The following is a 19,220-nucleotide window of genomic DNA, read 5'->3' on the forward strand; positions in this document are numbered from 1 at the left end:
GCATTGAGGATGAAGGGGTTTTCTGGGGTTCTGATTTGGTTAGGATTTGGGTTGGGTAAACTGATCCTACAGTGTAGATATGTGTCTATGGGTCAACTCTGCCCAGAGCCAGACTGCAGCCCAAAGGTGTTTAGAATAAGCCTCACTGGTAAATTGAATAGCAAATATGTTAGCATGCCATATAATCGCAATCCCTAATCCATTAACTATTTTTGAAGAATTGTAAACATTCATCAATCCAGATCTAGCAGGATATGATGTCTTTTAAGGTAAGGATTTAGACAGTCAGCTGATCCTAGATCTACACTGCCTTCTGAAATATTCAACCCGTTGACATTTTCCACATTTTGTTTCATTACAGCTTTTTTCTCAAATGGATTAAATAAAACTCGTGCCTCATCAATCTACACACAGAACATCTCTACAAAGAACTACAACTCCCATGACGATTCTGTGTCTGTTCAGGGTGAAGAGGCATACTGGGGGTTGAAGTTTTCATGGGACGGCTGCAGTGGTAGAGTAAAAGCAGGCTAAAACACAGAAGATGATTGTTGAGTGAAGTCTCCAATGACCGCTGGATCTAGTCTTTTCCACAGATTTGGATTACATTTAGATGGGAGTGTGTGTGTGTGTGTGTGTGGGAGGGGGGGGGGTCTTCAAAGGAAGAGCATCAAAGAGGTTTGAATGCATTCCTCAGGAGTTAAACAGTTATTTGTAAAAACAAATGTATTGGTGTTGTTTTTTCTAGCTACTAGGCAGGATGCATGTCTGAAACGTTTTAATAAACACATATACTGTAAAGTGCTTTATTGGCATGGGAAACATATGTTTACATTGCCAAATCAAGTGAAATAGATAATAAACGGAAGTGTAATAAACAATATAAAATGATCAGTAAACATAACACTCACAAAGGTTTCAGAGGAATAATGACATTTCATATGCCATATTATGGCTATATACAGTGTTATAACGATGTGCAAATAGTTAAAGTACAAAAGGGAAAAATAATTAAACATAAATATGGGTTGTACTGTCTGATCTACTTCTCTCTCTCTCTCTCTCTCTCCCATCCACACACACACGCACGCACGCACGCACGCACGCACGCACGCACGCACGCACACACACACACACACACACACACACACACACACACACACACACACACACACACACACACACACACACACACAGAGTTGTGACACATTCGAGGGACAGCTGTAGTAGCAGCCCAGTTACAGGTCATACACAGCAGTGTCTCAGGATGTCTGACTCAGCTTCTTATAGCACACTGTCCCCAACACCAACCCCTATACCCCAACCCCTATACCCCAATCCCTATAACCTGGCCCCTATACCCCAACCCCTATACCCCAATCCCTATAACCTGGCACCTATACCCCAACCCCTATACCCCAATCCCTATAACCTGGCCCCTATACCCCAACCCCTATACCCCAACCCCTATACCCCAATCCCTATAATCTGACCCCTATACCCCAACCCCTATACCCCAACTCCTATACCCCAACCACTATACCCCAACCCCTATACCCCAACCACTATACCCCAACTCCTATACCCCAACACCAACGCAATTACCCTAACCCCTACGCCCCAACACCAACCCTATACCCCAACCCCTATACCCCAACACCAACCCAATTACCCCAACCCCTATACCCCAACACCAACCCTATACCCCAACCCCTATACTTCAACACCAACCCCATACCCCAAAACCAACCCAACCCCTATACCTAACACCAACGCTATATCCCAACACTATTCCTCAACCTAACCCAATCCCTATACCCCAACCCTATACCCCAACACCAACCCTATACCCCAAATCCAACCCAACATCAACACCAACCCTATACCCCAACACCAACCCTATACCCCAACACCAACCCTATACCCCAACACCAACCCTATATCCCAAAACCAACCCTATACCCTAAAACCAACCAAAACCCTATACCTAACACCAACGCTATATCCCAACACTATACCTCAACCTAACCCAACCCCTATACCCCAACCCTATACCCCAACCCTATACCCCAACACCAACCCTATACCCCAACACCAACCCTATATCCCAACACCAGCCATATACCCCAACACCAACCCCTATACCTCAAAACCAACCCTATACCCAACACCAACACCAACCCTATACCCCAACCCAACCCTGTACTCCAACCCAACCCTATACCCCAAAACAAACCCAACACCATCACCAACCCTATACCCCAACACCAACCCAACCCCTATATCCCAACACCAACCCTATACCTCAACCCAACTCAACCCATATACCCCAACACCAACCATATACCTCAACCCAACCCAACCCCTATACCCTACCACCAATCATATACCTCAACCCAACCCCTATACCCCAACACCAACCATATACCTTAAACCAACCCAACCCCTATAACCTACCACCAATCATATACCTCAACCCAACCCATCACCAACATTATACCTCAATCTGACCCCAACCCCTATACAAAACCCAACCCCTATACCCAGAACCAACCCAAACCCTATACCCCAACACAAACACCAACCCTATACCTCAACCTAACCCCTGTATCCCTACCCAACTCTTGGAAAAAGGCTTCCGAAAGGGTTCTTCGGCTGACCCCATAGAATAACCCTTTTTGGTTCCAGGTAGAACTCCTTTGGGTTCCCTCTGTGGAAAGAGTTCTACATTAAACTCATAAGTGTTCTACCTGAAACCAAAAGGGTTCTTCAAGGGGTTCTCCAATGGGGACAGCTGAAAACCCCTTATAGGTTCTAGATAGCACCTTTTTTCTGAGAGTGTATACCTCAACACCAACCCCTATACCCCAACCCATCCCCCACACCCATACATAATCCCTATCCCAGCCCAGACCCCCTGTCCTCCCTCCAGCAGCTACCAATCATGGGCATTCCGCATCCTCATATCCATCCCAGGACGATGGTCAATTCTCAGTCACTTCAAGAGATAAATTGAAATACAGTTCTGGAATATTGTTCAAGTACTTCATGAGTTGACTGAATTGAAATTGATTATTTGACCTCCCCATCCATCCAGTTCTAAACAGTCTAAATGAGAGATGTAGGGGGGAGAGAGATGGGGGGAGAGAGAGATGGAGGGGAGAGAGAGATGGAGGAGAGAGAGAGATGGAGGGGAGAGAGATGGAGGAGAGAGAGAGATGGAGGGGAGAGAGAGATGGAGGAGAGAGAGAGATATGAGGGGAGAGAGAGATGGAGGGGAGAAAGAGATGGAGGGGAGAGAGAGATGGAGGAGAGAGAGAGATATGAGGGGAGAGAGAGATGGAGGGGAGAGAGAGATGGGGGGAGAGAGAGATGGGGGGAGAGAAATATGTGGGGAGAGAGAGATGGGGGGAGAGAGATATGTGGGGAGAGAGATATGTGGGGAGAGAGATATGTGGGGAGAGAGATATGTGGGGAGAGAGATATGTGGGGAGAGAGATATGTGGGGAGAGAGATATGTGGGGAGAGAGATATGTGGGGAGAGAGATATGTGGGGAGAGAGATATGTGGGGAGAGAGATATGTGGGGAGAGAGATATGTGGGGAGAGTGATATGTGGGGAGAGAGATATGTGGGGAGAGAGATATGTGGGGAGAGTGATATGTGGGAAGAGAGATATGTGGGGAGAGAGATATGTGGGGAGAGAGATATGTGGGGAGAGAGATATGTGGGGAGAGAGATATGTGGGGAGAGTGATATGTGGGGAGAGAGATATGTGGGGAGAGAGATATGTGGGGAGAGAGATATGTGGGGAGAGAGATATGTGGGGAGAGTGATATGTGGGGAGAGAGATATGTGGGGAGAGAGATATGTGGGGAGAGAGATATGTGGGGAGAGAGATATGTGGGGAGAGAGATATGTGGGGAGAGTGATATGTGGGGAGAGAGATATGTGGGGAGAGAGATATGTGGGGAGAGAGATATGTGGGGAGAGTGATATGTGGGGAGAGAGATATGTGGGGAGAGAGATATGTGGGGAGAGAGATATGTGGGGAGAGAGATATGAGGGGAGAGAGATATGTGGGGAGAGAGATATGAGGGGAGAGAGATATGTGGGGAGAGAGATATGTGGGGAGAGAGATATGAGGGAGCGAGAGATGGAGGGGTGAGAGAAATTGAGGGGAGAGAGATATGAGGGGAGAGAGATATGAGGGAGCGAGAGATGGAGGGGTGAGAGAAATTGAGGGGAGAGAGATATGAGGGGAGAGAGATATGAGGGAGCGAGAGATGGAGGGGTGAGAGAAATTGAGGGGAGAGAAATATGAGGGGAGAGAGATATGAGGGAGCGAGAGATGGAGGGGTGAGAGAAATTGAGGGGAGAGAGATATGAGGGGAGAGAGATATGTGGGGAGAGAGATATGAGGGAGCGAGAGATGGAGGGGTGAGAGAAATTGAGGGGAGAGAGATATGAGGGGAGAGAGATATGAGGGAGCGAGAGATGGAGGGTGAGAGAAATTGAGGGGAGAGAGATATGAGGGGAGAGAGATATGAGGGAGCGAGAGATGGAGGGGTGAGAGAAATTGAGGGGAGAGAGATATGAGGAGAGAGATATGAGGGAGCGAGAGATGGAGGGGTGAGAGAAATTGAGGGAGAGAGATATGAGGGGAGAGAGATATGAGGGAGCGAGAGATGGAGGGGTGAGAGAAATTGAGGGGAGAGAGATATGAGGGGAGAGAGATATGAGGGAGCGAGAGATGTAGGGGTGAGAGAAATTGAGGGGAGATGGAGGGGAAAGAGAGAGAGAGAACACTGTATATATACATAATATGACACTTGAAATGTCTTTATTGTTTTGAAATTTCTGTATGTGTGATGTCTACTGTTAATTTGTATTGTTTATTTCACTTTTGTATATTATCTACCTCACCTGCTTTGGCAATGTTAACACATGTTTCCCATGCCAATAAAGCCCCTTGAATTGAATTGAATTGAATTGAGAGAGAGTAGAGAGAGAGAGAGAGAGAGAGAGGAAGAGAAAGAGAGAGAGATGGGACACGGGTGTAAGGTCTGTGAAGCCTGCTGAGTGAGACCAGGTGGCAGGATCATCCACTTAATCCTACCAGAGATTTCTCTTTCTCTCTCTCTCTCTCTCTCTCTCTCTCTCCCTAACCATGATTCTCTTTCCCTCTCTAACCTAGAATCTCTCTTCCTAACCCTGTATATCTCTTCCTAACCCTGTATCTCTCTTCTTAACCCTGTATCTCTCTTCCTAAACCTATATTTCTCTTTCTAACCCTGTATCTCTTTTCTTAACCCTGTATCTCTCTTCCTAACCATGTATCTCTCTTCCTAACCCTGTATCTCTCTTTCTAACCCTGTATCTCTCTTCCTAACCCTGTATCTATCTTCCTAACCCTGTATCTATCTTCCTAACCCTGTATCTCTCTTCCTAACCCTGTATCTATCTTCCTAACCCTGTATCTCTCTTTCTAACCCTGTATCTCTCTTCCTAACCCTGTATCTCTCTTTCTAACCCTGTATCTTTCTTCCTAACCCTGTATCTATCTTCCTAACCCTGTATCTCTCTTCCTAACCCTGTATCTCTCTTCCTAACCCTGTATCTATCTTCCTAACCCTGTATCTCTCTTCCTAACCCTGTATCTATCTTCCTAACCCTGTATCTCTCTTCCTAACCCTGTATCTCTCTTCCTAACCCTGTATCTGTCTTTCTAAACCTGTATCTCTCTTCCTAACCCTGCATCTCTCTTCCTAACCCTGTATCTATCTTCCTAACCCTGTATCTCTCTTCCTAACCCTGCATCTCTCTTCCTAACCCTGTATCTCTCTTTCTAAACCTGTATCTCTCTTCCTAACCATGCATCTCTCTTCCTAACCCTGTATCTCTCTTTCTAACCCTGTATCTCTCTTCCTAACCATGCATCTCTCTTCCTAACCCTGTATCTCTCTTTCTAACCCTGTATCTCTCTTCCTAACCATGCATCTCTCTTCCTAACCCTGTATCTCTCTTTCTAAACCTGTATCTCTCTTCCTAACCCTGTATCTCTCTTCCTAACCCTGTATCTCTCTTTCTAACCCTGTATCTTTCTTCCTAACCCTGTATCTATCTTCCTAACCCTGTATCTCTCTTCCTAACCCTGCATCTCTCTTCCTAACCCTGTATCTCTCTTTCTAAACCTGTATCTCTCTTCCTAACCCTGCATCTCTCTTCCTAACCCTGTATCTCTCTTTCTAACCCTGTATCTCTCTTCCTAACCATGCATCTCTCTTCCTAACCCTGTATCTCTCTTTCTAAACCTGTATCTCTCTTCCTAACCCTGTATCTCTCTTTCTAAACCTGTATCTCTCTTCCTAGCCCTGTATCTGTCTTCCTAGCCCTGTATCTCTCTTTCTAACCCTGTATCTCTCTTCCTAACCCCGTATCTCTCTCTCTGACCCTGCATCTCTTTCTCTCTCTAACCTTGAATTTCTCTTTAAAACCTTGAATCTCTCTTTCTAACCCTGAATCTCTCTCTATAACACTGAATCTCTTTCTCTCTCTAACCCTGAATCACTCTCTCTAACCCTGAATCTCTCTATAACCCTGAGTCTCTCTCTTACCCTGGATCTCTCTCCCAAACCCTGAATCTCTCTCTCTAACCCTGAATCTCTCTCGATAACCCTGGATATCTCTCTCTAACCCTGCATCTCTCTTTCTAACCCTGTACCACCCACTTCTTCCTGCCTACAATGCTCTGACTGGGCAGAAACAGTGAATGACTGACCGCAAGCCTCAAACTTTCACACAGGCACGCACACTCAAACACACATTCTCTTCTCACCTCCATACCTGTAGCTTCCTCCCCACCCTTGCTCACCATCCTACAGTCATGATTGGTCTCTCTCTCTTTCTCTCTCTCTCTCGCTCCCTTTCTCTTTCTCTCTCTCTCTCTCTCTCTCTCTATCTCTCTCTCTCCTCCCCCCCACCTCCATACCTGTTGCATCCTTCCCAGCCCTGCTCCTCCTCCTACAGCCACTATGGGTAGTCCAGTCTGGGCAGAGACAAACTCTAACATGGGGGCCAGGGGTCCCCAGGCGGTGGGTGGTGGCCTCTCCTCCTCGTAGACCAGGCCCTGTAGGGGCCTCGCTGCCAGCAGGTCACACAGCTGGGACAGCAGAGTCTTAGGACTACTGTCATTCACCTGAAGAGGAAGTCATGACAGGGATAGGTTAGCTGCATTACACACAGACTACAACATGATCTGAGGACTACAGCCATTCATCTGAAGAGGAAGTCATGACAGGGATAGGTTAGCTGCATTACACACAGACTACAACATGAACTGAGGATTACAGCCATTCACCTACAGAGGACACATGATCTGAGGACTACAGCCATTCACCTACAGAGGACACATGATCTGAGGACTACAGCCATTCACCTGAAGAGGAAGTCATGACAGGGATAGGTTAGCTGCATTACACACAGACTACAACATGATCTGAGGATTACAGCCATTCACCTACAGAGGACACATGATCTGAGGACTACAGCCATTCACCTACAGAGGACACATGATCTGAGGACTACTGTCATTCACCTACAGAGGACACATGACCTGAGGACTACAGCCATTCACCTACAGAGGACACATGATCTGAGGACTACTGTCATTCACCTACAGAGGACACATGACCTGAGGACTACTGTCATTCACCTACAGAGGACACATGATCTGAGGACTACTGTCATTCACCTACAGAGGACACATAACCTGAGGACTACTGTCATTCACCTACAGAGGACACATGACCTGAGGACTACTGTCATTCACCTACAGAGGACACATGACCTGAGGACTAGTGTCATTCACCTACAGAGGACACATGGCCTGAGGACTACAGCCATTCACCTACAGAGGACACATGATCTGAGGACTACTGTCATTCACCTACAGAGGACACATGACCTGAGGACTACTGCCATTCACCTACAGAGGACACATGACCTGAGGACTACTGTCATTCACCTACAGAGGACACATGATCTGAGGACTACTGTCATTCACCTACAGAGGACACATGACCTGAGGACTACTGTCATTCACCTACAGAGGACACATGACCTGAGGACTACTGTCATTCACCTACAGAGGACACATGACCTGAGGACACATGACCTGAGGACTACTGGCATTCACCTACAGAGGACACATGACCTGAGGACTACTGCCATTCACCTACAGAGGACACATGATCACATGGTAACAACAATACATATATAGAGAAAGACATTGTGAAACTTTTCGTGAGAAAGCAGATAAACAACAGTAAGGGACAGTACAGTGTACTGTCTTACCACTACTATCAACGAGAGAGAGAGAAATCAAAGAGAGTGATAGAACAGACAACAGAGACAGACAGGTGTACAGATGGACTACTGGCATTCATCTGGACACGGAGCCATGATGAGTAAGGTTACGTTACAATGTATGGTGAACACATTGGCGGTGTCGATTATACCCATACTAGCATACTACATACTTAAAGTCCATACTATTCACTCAGCGTCACATTCTTTTTTGCATGTACCGTTTAGTAAAAAGTATGCAGTATGCCACAGCTGCAACTCAGTAGCGGCTCCTGATTGGCTGAGTAGGTGGGGCGGGGCAGAGTGTGGGTGGATTTTTTCCAAATTCAACAGACATGCATTGCATTAACCAGCCTGATAATAGATCTTTTTCAATTCGATTAATTTCTCTAAACACTGACTAAAATAGGAATGGAGTTAAAGGCCTACTCAGGCTGGTTATAGGAAGACGATCACATTAGACCTACACCATAGTAGGCCATATAGCTCATCTCTCCTATTTAAGGACTGAAGACAAACTAATTTGGTTTCATTTCAACAAAGTGCTGTAACACATAGTAATGAAATCAAACAGCCTTGTAGTACACACAAACGTTAAACATTTTCAAATCAAAGGACTATTGCACATAAAACGTGGACAGTTGGGTGCATGCAAATTCAGAACTGCTGGACAGCACCATAATAAACTAAAGTACTGATCATTGGGAACGAGATCAGAATTAATGCTGAGGCTTGATCCATTAATTAAATAGATAGCCACGCCTACAACACTAAAACAATCCATATGTTCAAATCAAAAGGCCTGATTAATATGACATCAATAGCACAGCCACATCACAAATCAAAGAATGGTTTAGTATTTAGTTTAAAAGCGTTGCCTAAGGCCAAGAGAACAAAAAACACTTTCAATGAGAAAACAGATATGCACTTTTGGTGGGGGACTCAAAAATGAAGCCTACGATGCAATGCTCCTGATCATTTTTAGGAGAACAAAACGACTTATCTTACATTTAAACACCACCGCAGAAGCTTAATGTATCTTCCCAATGAAGTAATGACTTAGCCTAGTGTGGTTGTTTGGCTACTACTTCAAGAGAACTAGGGCCTATTAATCGCAGCCCTCTTCTTCCAATGCATCGTTGGAAAAGTGTGCAGAGAATTCTCGGAGATGAAGTGTCGAAATGAGTATAACATCCTGGCATTTAAATCATACTCGATTTTCTAAATGTTGCATACTATTAAACGTTTTATTCTTGCATACTTAGAATGCGTCATACGTGATGATTTCTGTTGCACATCCCCATTTCTAATTGATCAGCTGTTGTTAAAGCTGAAATGAGTAGGACATCCGGGCATTTAAAGTATACTCGATATTCGAAATGTCGCATACTATTAAACTGAATTTTTCCACACACTCAAACGGCCTGCTATTTAGGATGCAAGTCTGGGTATTCAGACACCGCCAGTGTGTGAACACACTAAAACACACACAAGAGTAGAAGGATAAGACATAGGAATCAGGGAAACAGACAGACAGGGTCTGAAGTGAAATGTCCCTCTCTTACCTGGGGTGAAGTAATGACAAGGCGATCGGTTAGATAGTTTAATGACAAGGCTATCGGTTAGATAGAGTTTAACAACAAGTCGATCGGTTAGATAGAGTTTAATGACAAGGCTATCGGTTACATAGAGTTTAATGACAAGGCTATGGGTTACATAGAGTTTAATGACAAGGCTATCGGTTACATAGAGTTTAATGACAAGACTATTGGTTACATAGAGTTTAATGACAAGGCTATCGGTTAGATAGAGTTTAACGACAAGGCGATCGGTTAGATAGAGTTTAATGACAAGGCTATCGGTCACATAGAGTTTAATGACAAGGCTATAGGTTACATAGAGTTTAATGACAAGGCTATCGGTTAGATAGAGTTTAATGACAATGCTATTGGTTACATAGAGTTTAATGACAAGGCTATCGGTTACATTGAGTTTAAAGAAAAGGCTATTGGTGAGATAGAGTTTAAAGAAAAGGCTATTGGTTACATAGAGTTTAATGACAAGGCCATCGGTTACATAGAGTTTAATGACAAGACTATTGGTTACATAGAGTTTAATGACAAGGCTATCGGTTAGATAGAGTTTAAAGAAAAGGCTATTGGTGAGATAGAGTTTAAAGAAAAGGCTATTGGTGAGATAGAGTTTAAAGAAAAGGCTATTGGTGAGATAGAGTTTAAAGAAAAGGCAATTGGTTAGATAGAGTTTAAAGAAAAGGCTATTGGTTACATAGAGTTTAATGACAAGGCTATCGGTTAGATAGAGTTTAAAGAAAAGGCTATTGGTGAGATAGAGTTTAAAGAAAAGGCTATTGGTGAGATAGAGTTTAAAGAAAAGGCTATTGGTTACATAGAGTTTAATGACAAGGCTATTGGTTACATAGAGTTTAATGACAAGGCTATCGGTTACATAGAGTTTAATGACAAGGCTATTGGTTACATAGAGTTTAATGACAAGGATATCGGTTACATAGAGTTTAATGACAAGGCTATCGGTTAGATAGAGTTTAAAGAAAAGGCTATTGGTTAGATAGAGTTTAATGACAAGGCTATTGGTTACATAGAGTTTAATGACAAGGCTATCGGTTACATAGAGTTTAATGACAAGGCTATTGGTTACATAGAGTTTAATGACAAGGATATCGGTTACATAGAGTTTAATGACAAGGCTATCGGTTAGATAGAGTTTAAAGAAAAGGCTATTGGTTAGATAGAGTTTAATGACAAGGCTATTGGTTACATAGAGTTTAATGACAAGGCTATTGGTTACATACAGTTCATGCAATGGTAGAAGAGCAGTTGAATTAAGGAAACGCTTTCAGTTACTCTTATTTAGACACAGCAGCATGACGTCTCTTAATACAGGTTAGCACTGTGGCTCCTATAGTTCTAGATCTATAGCACTGATATTATGACATAGAGTTGGCTATGTAACATGTGTCTCAGATAAGGATTGGGCCCTAGATGAATGGAATCTATTATTCCATTACTATGATGACTCTAAACCCTAAACAAGCCAGCTCTGACCCTTGAATCCATCACTGTCTTCCTTCCTATTCCACCCTCACTGTTTTCCCTGGACCCCCCCCCCCCCCCCCCCACCACCGCCACACCATCCCTACATTTTCCCCTTATAATAATCATAATACATGGTACTTATATTTGGCCCAATCCATTAGTGTCAGGTTAAGGTTCAGGCTGTAATGAATGGATCCATTATCACCATTACTACTATTACCCCCCAGAACAGCACAGTCTGGTCTCACCTGGAGCCAGATGACGTTAGCAGAGCCCCACTGGGTGATCACGCTCTCCCCCAGGGAGCTGTGTGCCCGGCCAAACCCAGGGTAGAGCACCCTTCCCCCGGGCCCGGCCGCCGCCTCTACCTGCACGCTGGCCCCCGCGTGGATCACAGCGATGTTGAAGTTCATTATTGTCCCCGGGTCTCTCTCCCGCTCCCGGGGGCGGAGCAAGAGGTGTGGGGAGGGCGTGACCGGTCCTGCCCACTCCGCCAGGGCCAATAGGAGAGAGAGGGTGGGTATGGCGACCATTGCAATAGATCAATCAACCGTGGAGGGGGGAGGGGGCAGAGGGGGGTGGGGGGGGGGGCGAAGCTGTAAAGCGCTCTAAGAGAGGGTGCCTATGAGAGAGAAAGAGACAGAGAGAACAAGAGAGAGAGACAGAGAGAGAGACAGAGAAAGAGACAGAGAGAGAAAACGAGGGAGTGAAAGAGAGAGAGAACAAGAGAGAAGATATTGAGGAGTTTAGAAGACTTTGATGTTCTTGCAACATTCTCCCAGAATTGTAAGTTTGTTCACATCAGGAATGGCCTACACAGAGGGTGCAAAGCAAAGAGAGAGAGAGGGATGGAGAGACACGGGGGAGGGAGAACGAGAGGGAGAGGAGGAGAGAGAGAGTGTAATGGATTCTGAATCCAATCATGGGGTAATATAAGTTAGCTTTGGCTGGAGCAATACTGGAACAGCAATACGGTATAGAGAAGGGGGAACAAACAATGGAGAGAGAGAGATGAGGAAAATATGGGGTGTGGGGGCAGAGGGAGAGGGAAGATGAAATAGGTGCTATTTAGGCTATAGGCTGAGAAGAAACAATATGAGCGAGAAGGGAAATATAAAGGAGAGAGAGAGAGGGAGGGAGGGAGGGAGGGAGGGAGGGAGGGAGGGAGGGAGGGAGGGAGGGAGGGAGGGAGGGAGGGAGGGAGGGAGGGAGGGAGGGAGGGAGGGAGGGAGGGAGGGAGGGAGGGAGGGAGGGAGGGTGTAAATAGCAGACAGAGACAAAGATAGGGGTAGTGGTGGTTATTGTACTGCATGAATGATAACAACAATTAAGATCACTGCAAAACACACACACACACACACACACACACACACACACACACACACACACACACACACACACACACACACACACACACACACACACACAGAAACATAATAATAGAGGGAGCTATAGGGGTTAATGCAGACCAAAACACAATGATACACGCAAACAATCACGCAAGAAGATAATGACTGCATGAGAGATAGCAAATAATTTTCAATTTACTTCCTGTGCCAACCTCCCTCCCTTCCACTCTCTGTTTCAACCTCCCCCTCACTTCTCTCTCTCACCCCATCACCTCCTCTCTCTCTTGCTCTCTTCCTCTCTCTCTCACTCAGTTTTCATGAATTCAGGTGCTAACACAATTTCTTTGATTAGCAGGGCTTGCTGACATGATATTCTCTCTTTCTCCCTCCGTCCCCTCCCTTCCTCTCCCTCTATTTCACAGTGCCTGTTCTTTGACCCTGACAAGTCCTTTGGAACAAATAGGGAAGGTGAAAAAAAGAGAACAAGAGGAAGGGACTGGAGGAATGAAAGACAGACAGAGAAAGAAAGAGAGAGACGGGTAGAAATGCCGTCTGTTGAAAGAAGGTAAATAGAGGGAATATGAGTGAGAGGAGGACGGGGAGAGGAGAGGAAACAGGGGACTAAAGAGGGAATGAAGGAGGAGAGGAGAGGAAACAGGGGACTAAAGAGGGAATGAAGGAGGAGAGAAGAGGAAACAGGGGACTAAAGAGGGAATGAAGGGGGAGAGGAGAGGAAACAGGGGACTAAAGAGGGAATGAAGGAGGAGAGGAGAGGAAACAGGGGACTAAAGAGGGAATGAAGGGGGAGAGGAGAGGAAACAGGGGACTAAAGAGGGAATGAAGGAGGAGAGGAGAGGAAACAGAGGACTAAAGAGGGAATGAAGGGGGAGAGGAGAGGAAACAGGGGACTAAAGAGGGAATGAAGGGGGAGAGGAGAGGAGGGATAAAATATGGGGGAGAGCAGGAAAGAGAGAAATATTGATTACCATGATGTGTATACGTGTTTGGCCTAAACAAGCACACTGCCAATCCTGAGGTCTCGACTGACAGGATGTGTGTGTGTGTGTGTGTGTGTGTGTGTGTGTGTGTGTGTGTGTGTGTGTGTGTGTGTGTGTGTGTGTGTGTGTGTGTGTGTGTGTGTGTGTGTGTGTGTGTGTGTGTGTGTGTGTGTGTGTGTGTGCGTGCGTGCGTGTGTGCGTGTGTGTACATGGTGTGCATGCGCATGAGATCAAATCAAATCAAATGTTATTAGTCATATGTGCCGAATACAACAATACAGTGAAATACTTACTTACAAGCCCCTAAGCAACAATGCAGTTTAAAAAGAATAAGAAATAAAAGTAACAATTAGTTAAAGAGCAGCAGAAAAATAACAATAGCGAGACTATACACAGGGGGTACCGGTACAGAGTCAATGTGCAGGGGCACCGTTTAGTCAAAGTAATAGAGGTAATATGTACATGTAGGTAGAGTTATTAAAGTGACTATGCATAGATAATAACAGAGAGTAGCAGCGGTGTAAAATAAAGGGTGGAGGGCTTTGCAAATAGTCTGGGTAGCCATTAGATTAGATTTTCAGGAGTCTATGGCTTGGGGGGTAGAAACTGTTTAGAAGCCACTTGGATCTAGACTTGGCGCTCCGGTACCTCTTGTCGTGGTGTAGCAGAGAGAACAGTCTATGGCTTGGGGGTAGAAGCTGTTTAGAAGCCACTTGGATCTAGACTTGGCGCGGTACCTCTTGCCGTGCTGTAGCAGAGAGAACAGTGACTTGGGTGGCTGGAGTCTTTGACCATTTTTAGGGCCTTCCTCTGACACCGCCTCGAGGTCCTGGATGGCAGGATGCTTGGCCCCAGTGATGTACTGGGCTGTATGCACTACCCTTTGTAGTGCCTTGTTGGAGGCCAAGCAGTTACCATACCAGGCTGTGATTCAACCAGTCAGGATGCTCTCAAAGGTGCAGCTGTAGAACCTTTTGAGGATCTGAAGACCCAGGCCAAATCTTTTCAGTCTCCCGAGGGGGAATAGGTTTTGTCGTGCCCTCTTCACAAGTATATTGGTGTGCTTGGACCATGTTAGTTTGTTGGTGATGTGGACACCAACAGCCCCGTCTACTACAGCCCCATCGATGAGAATGGGGGTGTGCTAGATCCTCCTTTTCCTGTAGTCCACAATCATCTCCTTTGTCTTGATCACGTTGAGGGAGAGGTTGTTGTCCTGGCACCACATGGCCAGGTCTCTGACTTCCTCCCTATAGGCTGTCTCGTCGTTATCGGGGATCAGGCCTACCACTGTTGTGTCATCGGCAAACTTAATGATAGTGTTGGAGTCGTGCCTGGGCATGCAGTCATGAGTGAACAGGGAGTACAGGAGGGGACTGAGCACCCAACCCTGAGGGGCCCCTGTGTTGAGGATCAGCGTGGCGAATGTGTTGTTACCTACCCTTACCACCTGGGGGCAGCCCTTCAGGAAGTCCAGGGTCCAGTTGCAGAGGCAGGTGTTTAGTCCCAGGGTCCTTAGCGTATTGATGAGCTTTGAGGGCACTATGGTGTTGAACACTGAGCTGTAGTCAATGAATAGTATTCTCACAAAGGTGTCCTTTTGTCCAGGTGGGAAAGGACAGTGTGGAGTGCAATAGAGAATGCATCATCTGTGGATCGGTTAGGGTGGTATGCAAATTGGAGTGGGTATAGAGTTTCTGGGATAATGGTGTTGATGTGAGCCATGACCAGATGAGAGAGATGAGATGAGAGATGAGAGAGAATGAAAGATGAAGAGTGGTGCCGAATGAAAAATCAGTTCAATTACTGTAGATAGAAATCGAATAATTCACAAGAGAAATCTGAGAAATCTAGTCAAGAACTATGTGGGACGCTGGGTTGACGGGAGTTGTAGTTTCATTAAGCAAATATTCAACCTCGTTCAGCCAGAAACATGGTAATTAACTACAATGACCATAATCCATTGAGCCATTTTTTTACGGCTCAGAGACGGATCAGAGAGGAAGAGGCGAAGTGAGAGGTTTTACTCTCTCCAAAATCTGTCCAAAATAAGCAGTATGCCTTTCTATTGGCTTATTTTGGTCCTAAGCTTGTCGTCTGACTTACCACTTTTTGGACAACGACTCCCATTGTTAGGGCATAGACATGAGCATCTCGTCATTGTATATAGATCTCTGGTCCACTTTAACACCTGCTACGTTAGGTTAGATACACACCACAGGAGGCTGCAAACCATGTGTTTGATATATTTGATACCATTCCACCTATTCCGCTCCAGTCAATACCACAAGCCAGTTCTCCCCAATTATGATACCACCAACCTCCTGTGGTACACACAGTCCACATGAGAGAGGAATGTACACTTATTCATCTAATGTTTTGGAAATTTAATGTTGACTATTTTGGGCTTTGGGATTTCCATTAAAAAGCTCTAAAATAATTATAACGTCATTATTTCATAACACATTTCATGTTTAAAAAAATAATCAAATAATCAAAATCGAAAACCGTGATTATTTCTTAATAATCGAAGTGAAACCGAACCATCCTCAAAAAGCACAAATCGCTCAGCACTAATGGAGAGAGGGAGGAAGATGGAGGGAGAGAGAGATGGAGAGAGACTGTCCTAGTCAGAGAGAGAGGGAGAGAGGGAGGAAGATGGAGGGAGGGAGAGAGACATGGAGAGAGACTGTCCTAGTCTGAGAGAGAGGGAGAGAGACTGTCCTAGTCAGAGAGAGAGGGAGAGAGACTGTCCTAGTCAGAGAGAGAGGGAGAGAGGGAGGAAGATGGAGGGAGAGAGAGATGGAGAGAGACTGTCCTAGTCAGAGAGAGAGGGAGAGAGGGAGGAAGATGGAGGGAGGGAGAGAGACATGGAGAGAGACTGTCCTAGTCTGAGAGAGAGGGAGAGAGACTGTCCTAGTCAGAGAGAGAGGGAGAGAGACTGTCCTAGTCAGAGAGAGAGGGAGAGAGACTGTCCTAGTCAGAGAGAGAGGGAGAGAGACTGTCCTAGTCAGAGAAAGAGGGCGGGAGACTGTCCTAGTCAGAGAGAGAGGGAGAGAGACTGTCCTAGTCAGAGAGAGAGGGAGGAAGATTGAGGGAGAGAGAGATGGAGAGAGACTGTCCTAGTCAGAGAAAGAGGGCGAGAGACTGTCCTAGTCAGAGAGAGAGGGAGAGAGACTGTCCTAGTCAGAGAGAGAGGGAGAGAGACTGTCCTAGTCAGAGAGAGAGGGAGGAAGATTGAGGGAGAGAGAGATGGAGAGAGACTGTCCTAGTCAGAGAAAGAGGGCGAGAGACTGTCCTAGTCAGAGAGAGAGGGAGAGAGACTGTCCTAGTCAGAGAGAGAGGGAGAGAGGGTAATAGAAAAAGAGAGGAACCGTGCTGTGTGTGACAGATAGAGGGATAGGGATGGGAAGAGAGATGGAGAGAGGGAGACAGAGGGAGAGAGAGAGAAACGCAGAAGGAGAGAGGTGGGTATACTGTAGATCACATATCACTACTTGGCCAAGACATATTCTACAGTGCTGAGCCTTTAGCCATTACTGTTAGGCCTGTCATCATATTTCATTCCACTAAGGTGTTTATGCTTTGCTCTGTTGCTATTCCTATAGCCTACACTATTCCTCTAGTGCACCTAGTGTCCTTGCTTGTAGAGGGTACTCAATGTACTACTCTATATGTTGATTAGGTTGTTGTAGTGTACTGATAGAAAGATACACTACTGTGTAGTCTAAGTCTGCTTCACTGAAAGTTTGGTCAATATTTCACAGAGCAGCAGTAGTGGACCGTCTGTCTGGCGCCAATGCTTGTAGTTTGGGGATTTAGGACCAGGTTTCTGTTAATCACTGTAAATCTCTGTATGAATTAAATGTGTTATTTGAATATCTGTAAAGTAGTCAGCTCCATTCAGAGAAATACACCCCAGATTCCAAGTCTTCTCCTAGACTACCAGCACAGTACAGTTTACAATGGGTAAAATAATATCCTGTCTTCTCCTATACTACAGTACAGTTTACAATGGGAAAACTAATTTCCTGTCTTCTCATATACTACAGTACAGTTTACAATGGGAAAACTAATTTCCTGTCTTCTCCTATACTACAGTACATTCTACAATGGGTAAACTGCTGGAGGTGAAATCCTGCCATTCACACCTCTCCAACCTCTTCACACTGAACTGGGATGGCGGCAGGCAACATGCCAGCAGAATGCTGCATCAGATCTGGTAGTGTGTTAGTGAATGGGCTTGTTGGAGGCTGGTTGGAGAACCATCAGATCTGGTAGTGTGTTAGTGAATGGGCTTGTTAAGCCTGGATGGAGAACCATCAGATCTGGTAGTGTGTTAGTGAATGGGCTTGTTGGAGGCTGGTTGGAGAACCATCAGATCTGGTAGTGTGTTAGTGAATGGGCTTGTTGGAGGCTGGTTGGAGAACCATCAGATCTGGTAGTGTGTTAGTGAATGGGCTTGTTGGAGGCTGGTTGGAGAACCATCAGATCTGGTAGTGTGTTAGTGAATGGGCTTGTTAAGCCTGGTTGGAGAACCATCAGATCTGGTAGTGTGTTAGTGAATGGGCTTGTTAAGCCTGGATGGAGAACCATCAGATCTGGTAGTGTGTTAGTGAATGGGCTTGTTGGAGGCTGGTTGGAGAACCATCAGATCTGGTAGTGTGTTAGTGAATGGGCTTGTTGGAGGCTGGTTGGAGAACCATCAGATCTGGTAGTGTGTTAGTGAATGGGCTTGTTAAGCCTGGTTGGAGAACCATCAGATCTGGTAGTGTGTTAGTGAATGGGCTTGTTAAGCCTGGTTGGAGAACCATCAGATCTGGTAGTGTGTTAGTGAATGGGCTTGTTGGAGGCTGGTTGGAGAACCATCAGATCTGGTAGTGTGTTAGTGAATGGGCTTGTTAAGCCTGGTTGGAGAACCATCAGATCTGGTAGTGTGTTAGTGAATGGGCTTGTTGGAGTGATGAACTACTATTGTAGTCCACAAAGCGCTAGTAGAATTCTATTCCATTTCATTCACTGTCATGAACAGTAATATTCCTTAATTTAATTCCTTAATTTATTCATTCATTCATTGCCTAGAATATTTAGAAGGTGTATTCCTCATCACTAGGACCAGTCAAGATCTGAGGTAGAATTTCCCCAAGAACCCAGACATTAAAGAATCAATGGATTACAATCAAGCAAAACACTTTTAATTGATTAAATGCCTGCTTTGATGAGAAAACCTCCACCAGTACAGTAGTCTCTCGTAATAGTGTTTTGTTTTCCAAAAGGACTGCAGTAATGCTATAGAATTCCATGTCTCTGTATAGAGTAGCTCAAATCCCACAGCATAGCTACAGTAGATACTGTGATGCGGTATAGTAGAAATATCCCACTGGGACCCTGTGTGCTGCAGTGAAGTACACTGTATGTAGTTTTGCCATCACT

The 19,220-nt window shown here is 45.4% G+C and overlaps 1 protein-coding gene across 1 annotated transcript in view; it reads right to left on the reverse strand.

Moving 5' to 3' along the window:
* Positions 1-19,220, reverse strand: part of LOC135519767 (glutamate receptor ionotropic, NMDA 2D-like) — a 101,064-nt gene that overhangs the window by 49,194 nt on the left and 32,650 nt on the right. Inside the window, 1 exon segment of the mRNA XM_064944989.1 lies at positions 6,991-7,197. Within this exon segment, the coding sequence (XP_064801061.1) occupies positions 6,991-7,071 (81 nt within the window). The 5' untranslated portion in view covers positions 7,072-7,197.

The sequence above is a fragment of the Oncorhynchus masou genome, chromosome 29 (genome assembly GCF_036934945.1).
Source record: "Oncorhynchus masou masou isolate Uvic2021 chromosome 29, UVic_Omas_1.1, whole genome shotgun sequence".
NCBI classification, from domain to species: domain Eukaryota; kingdom Metazoa; phylum Chordata; class Actinopteri; order Salmoniformes; family Salmonidae; genus Oncorhynchus; species Oncorhynchus masou.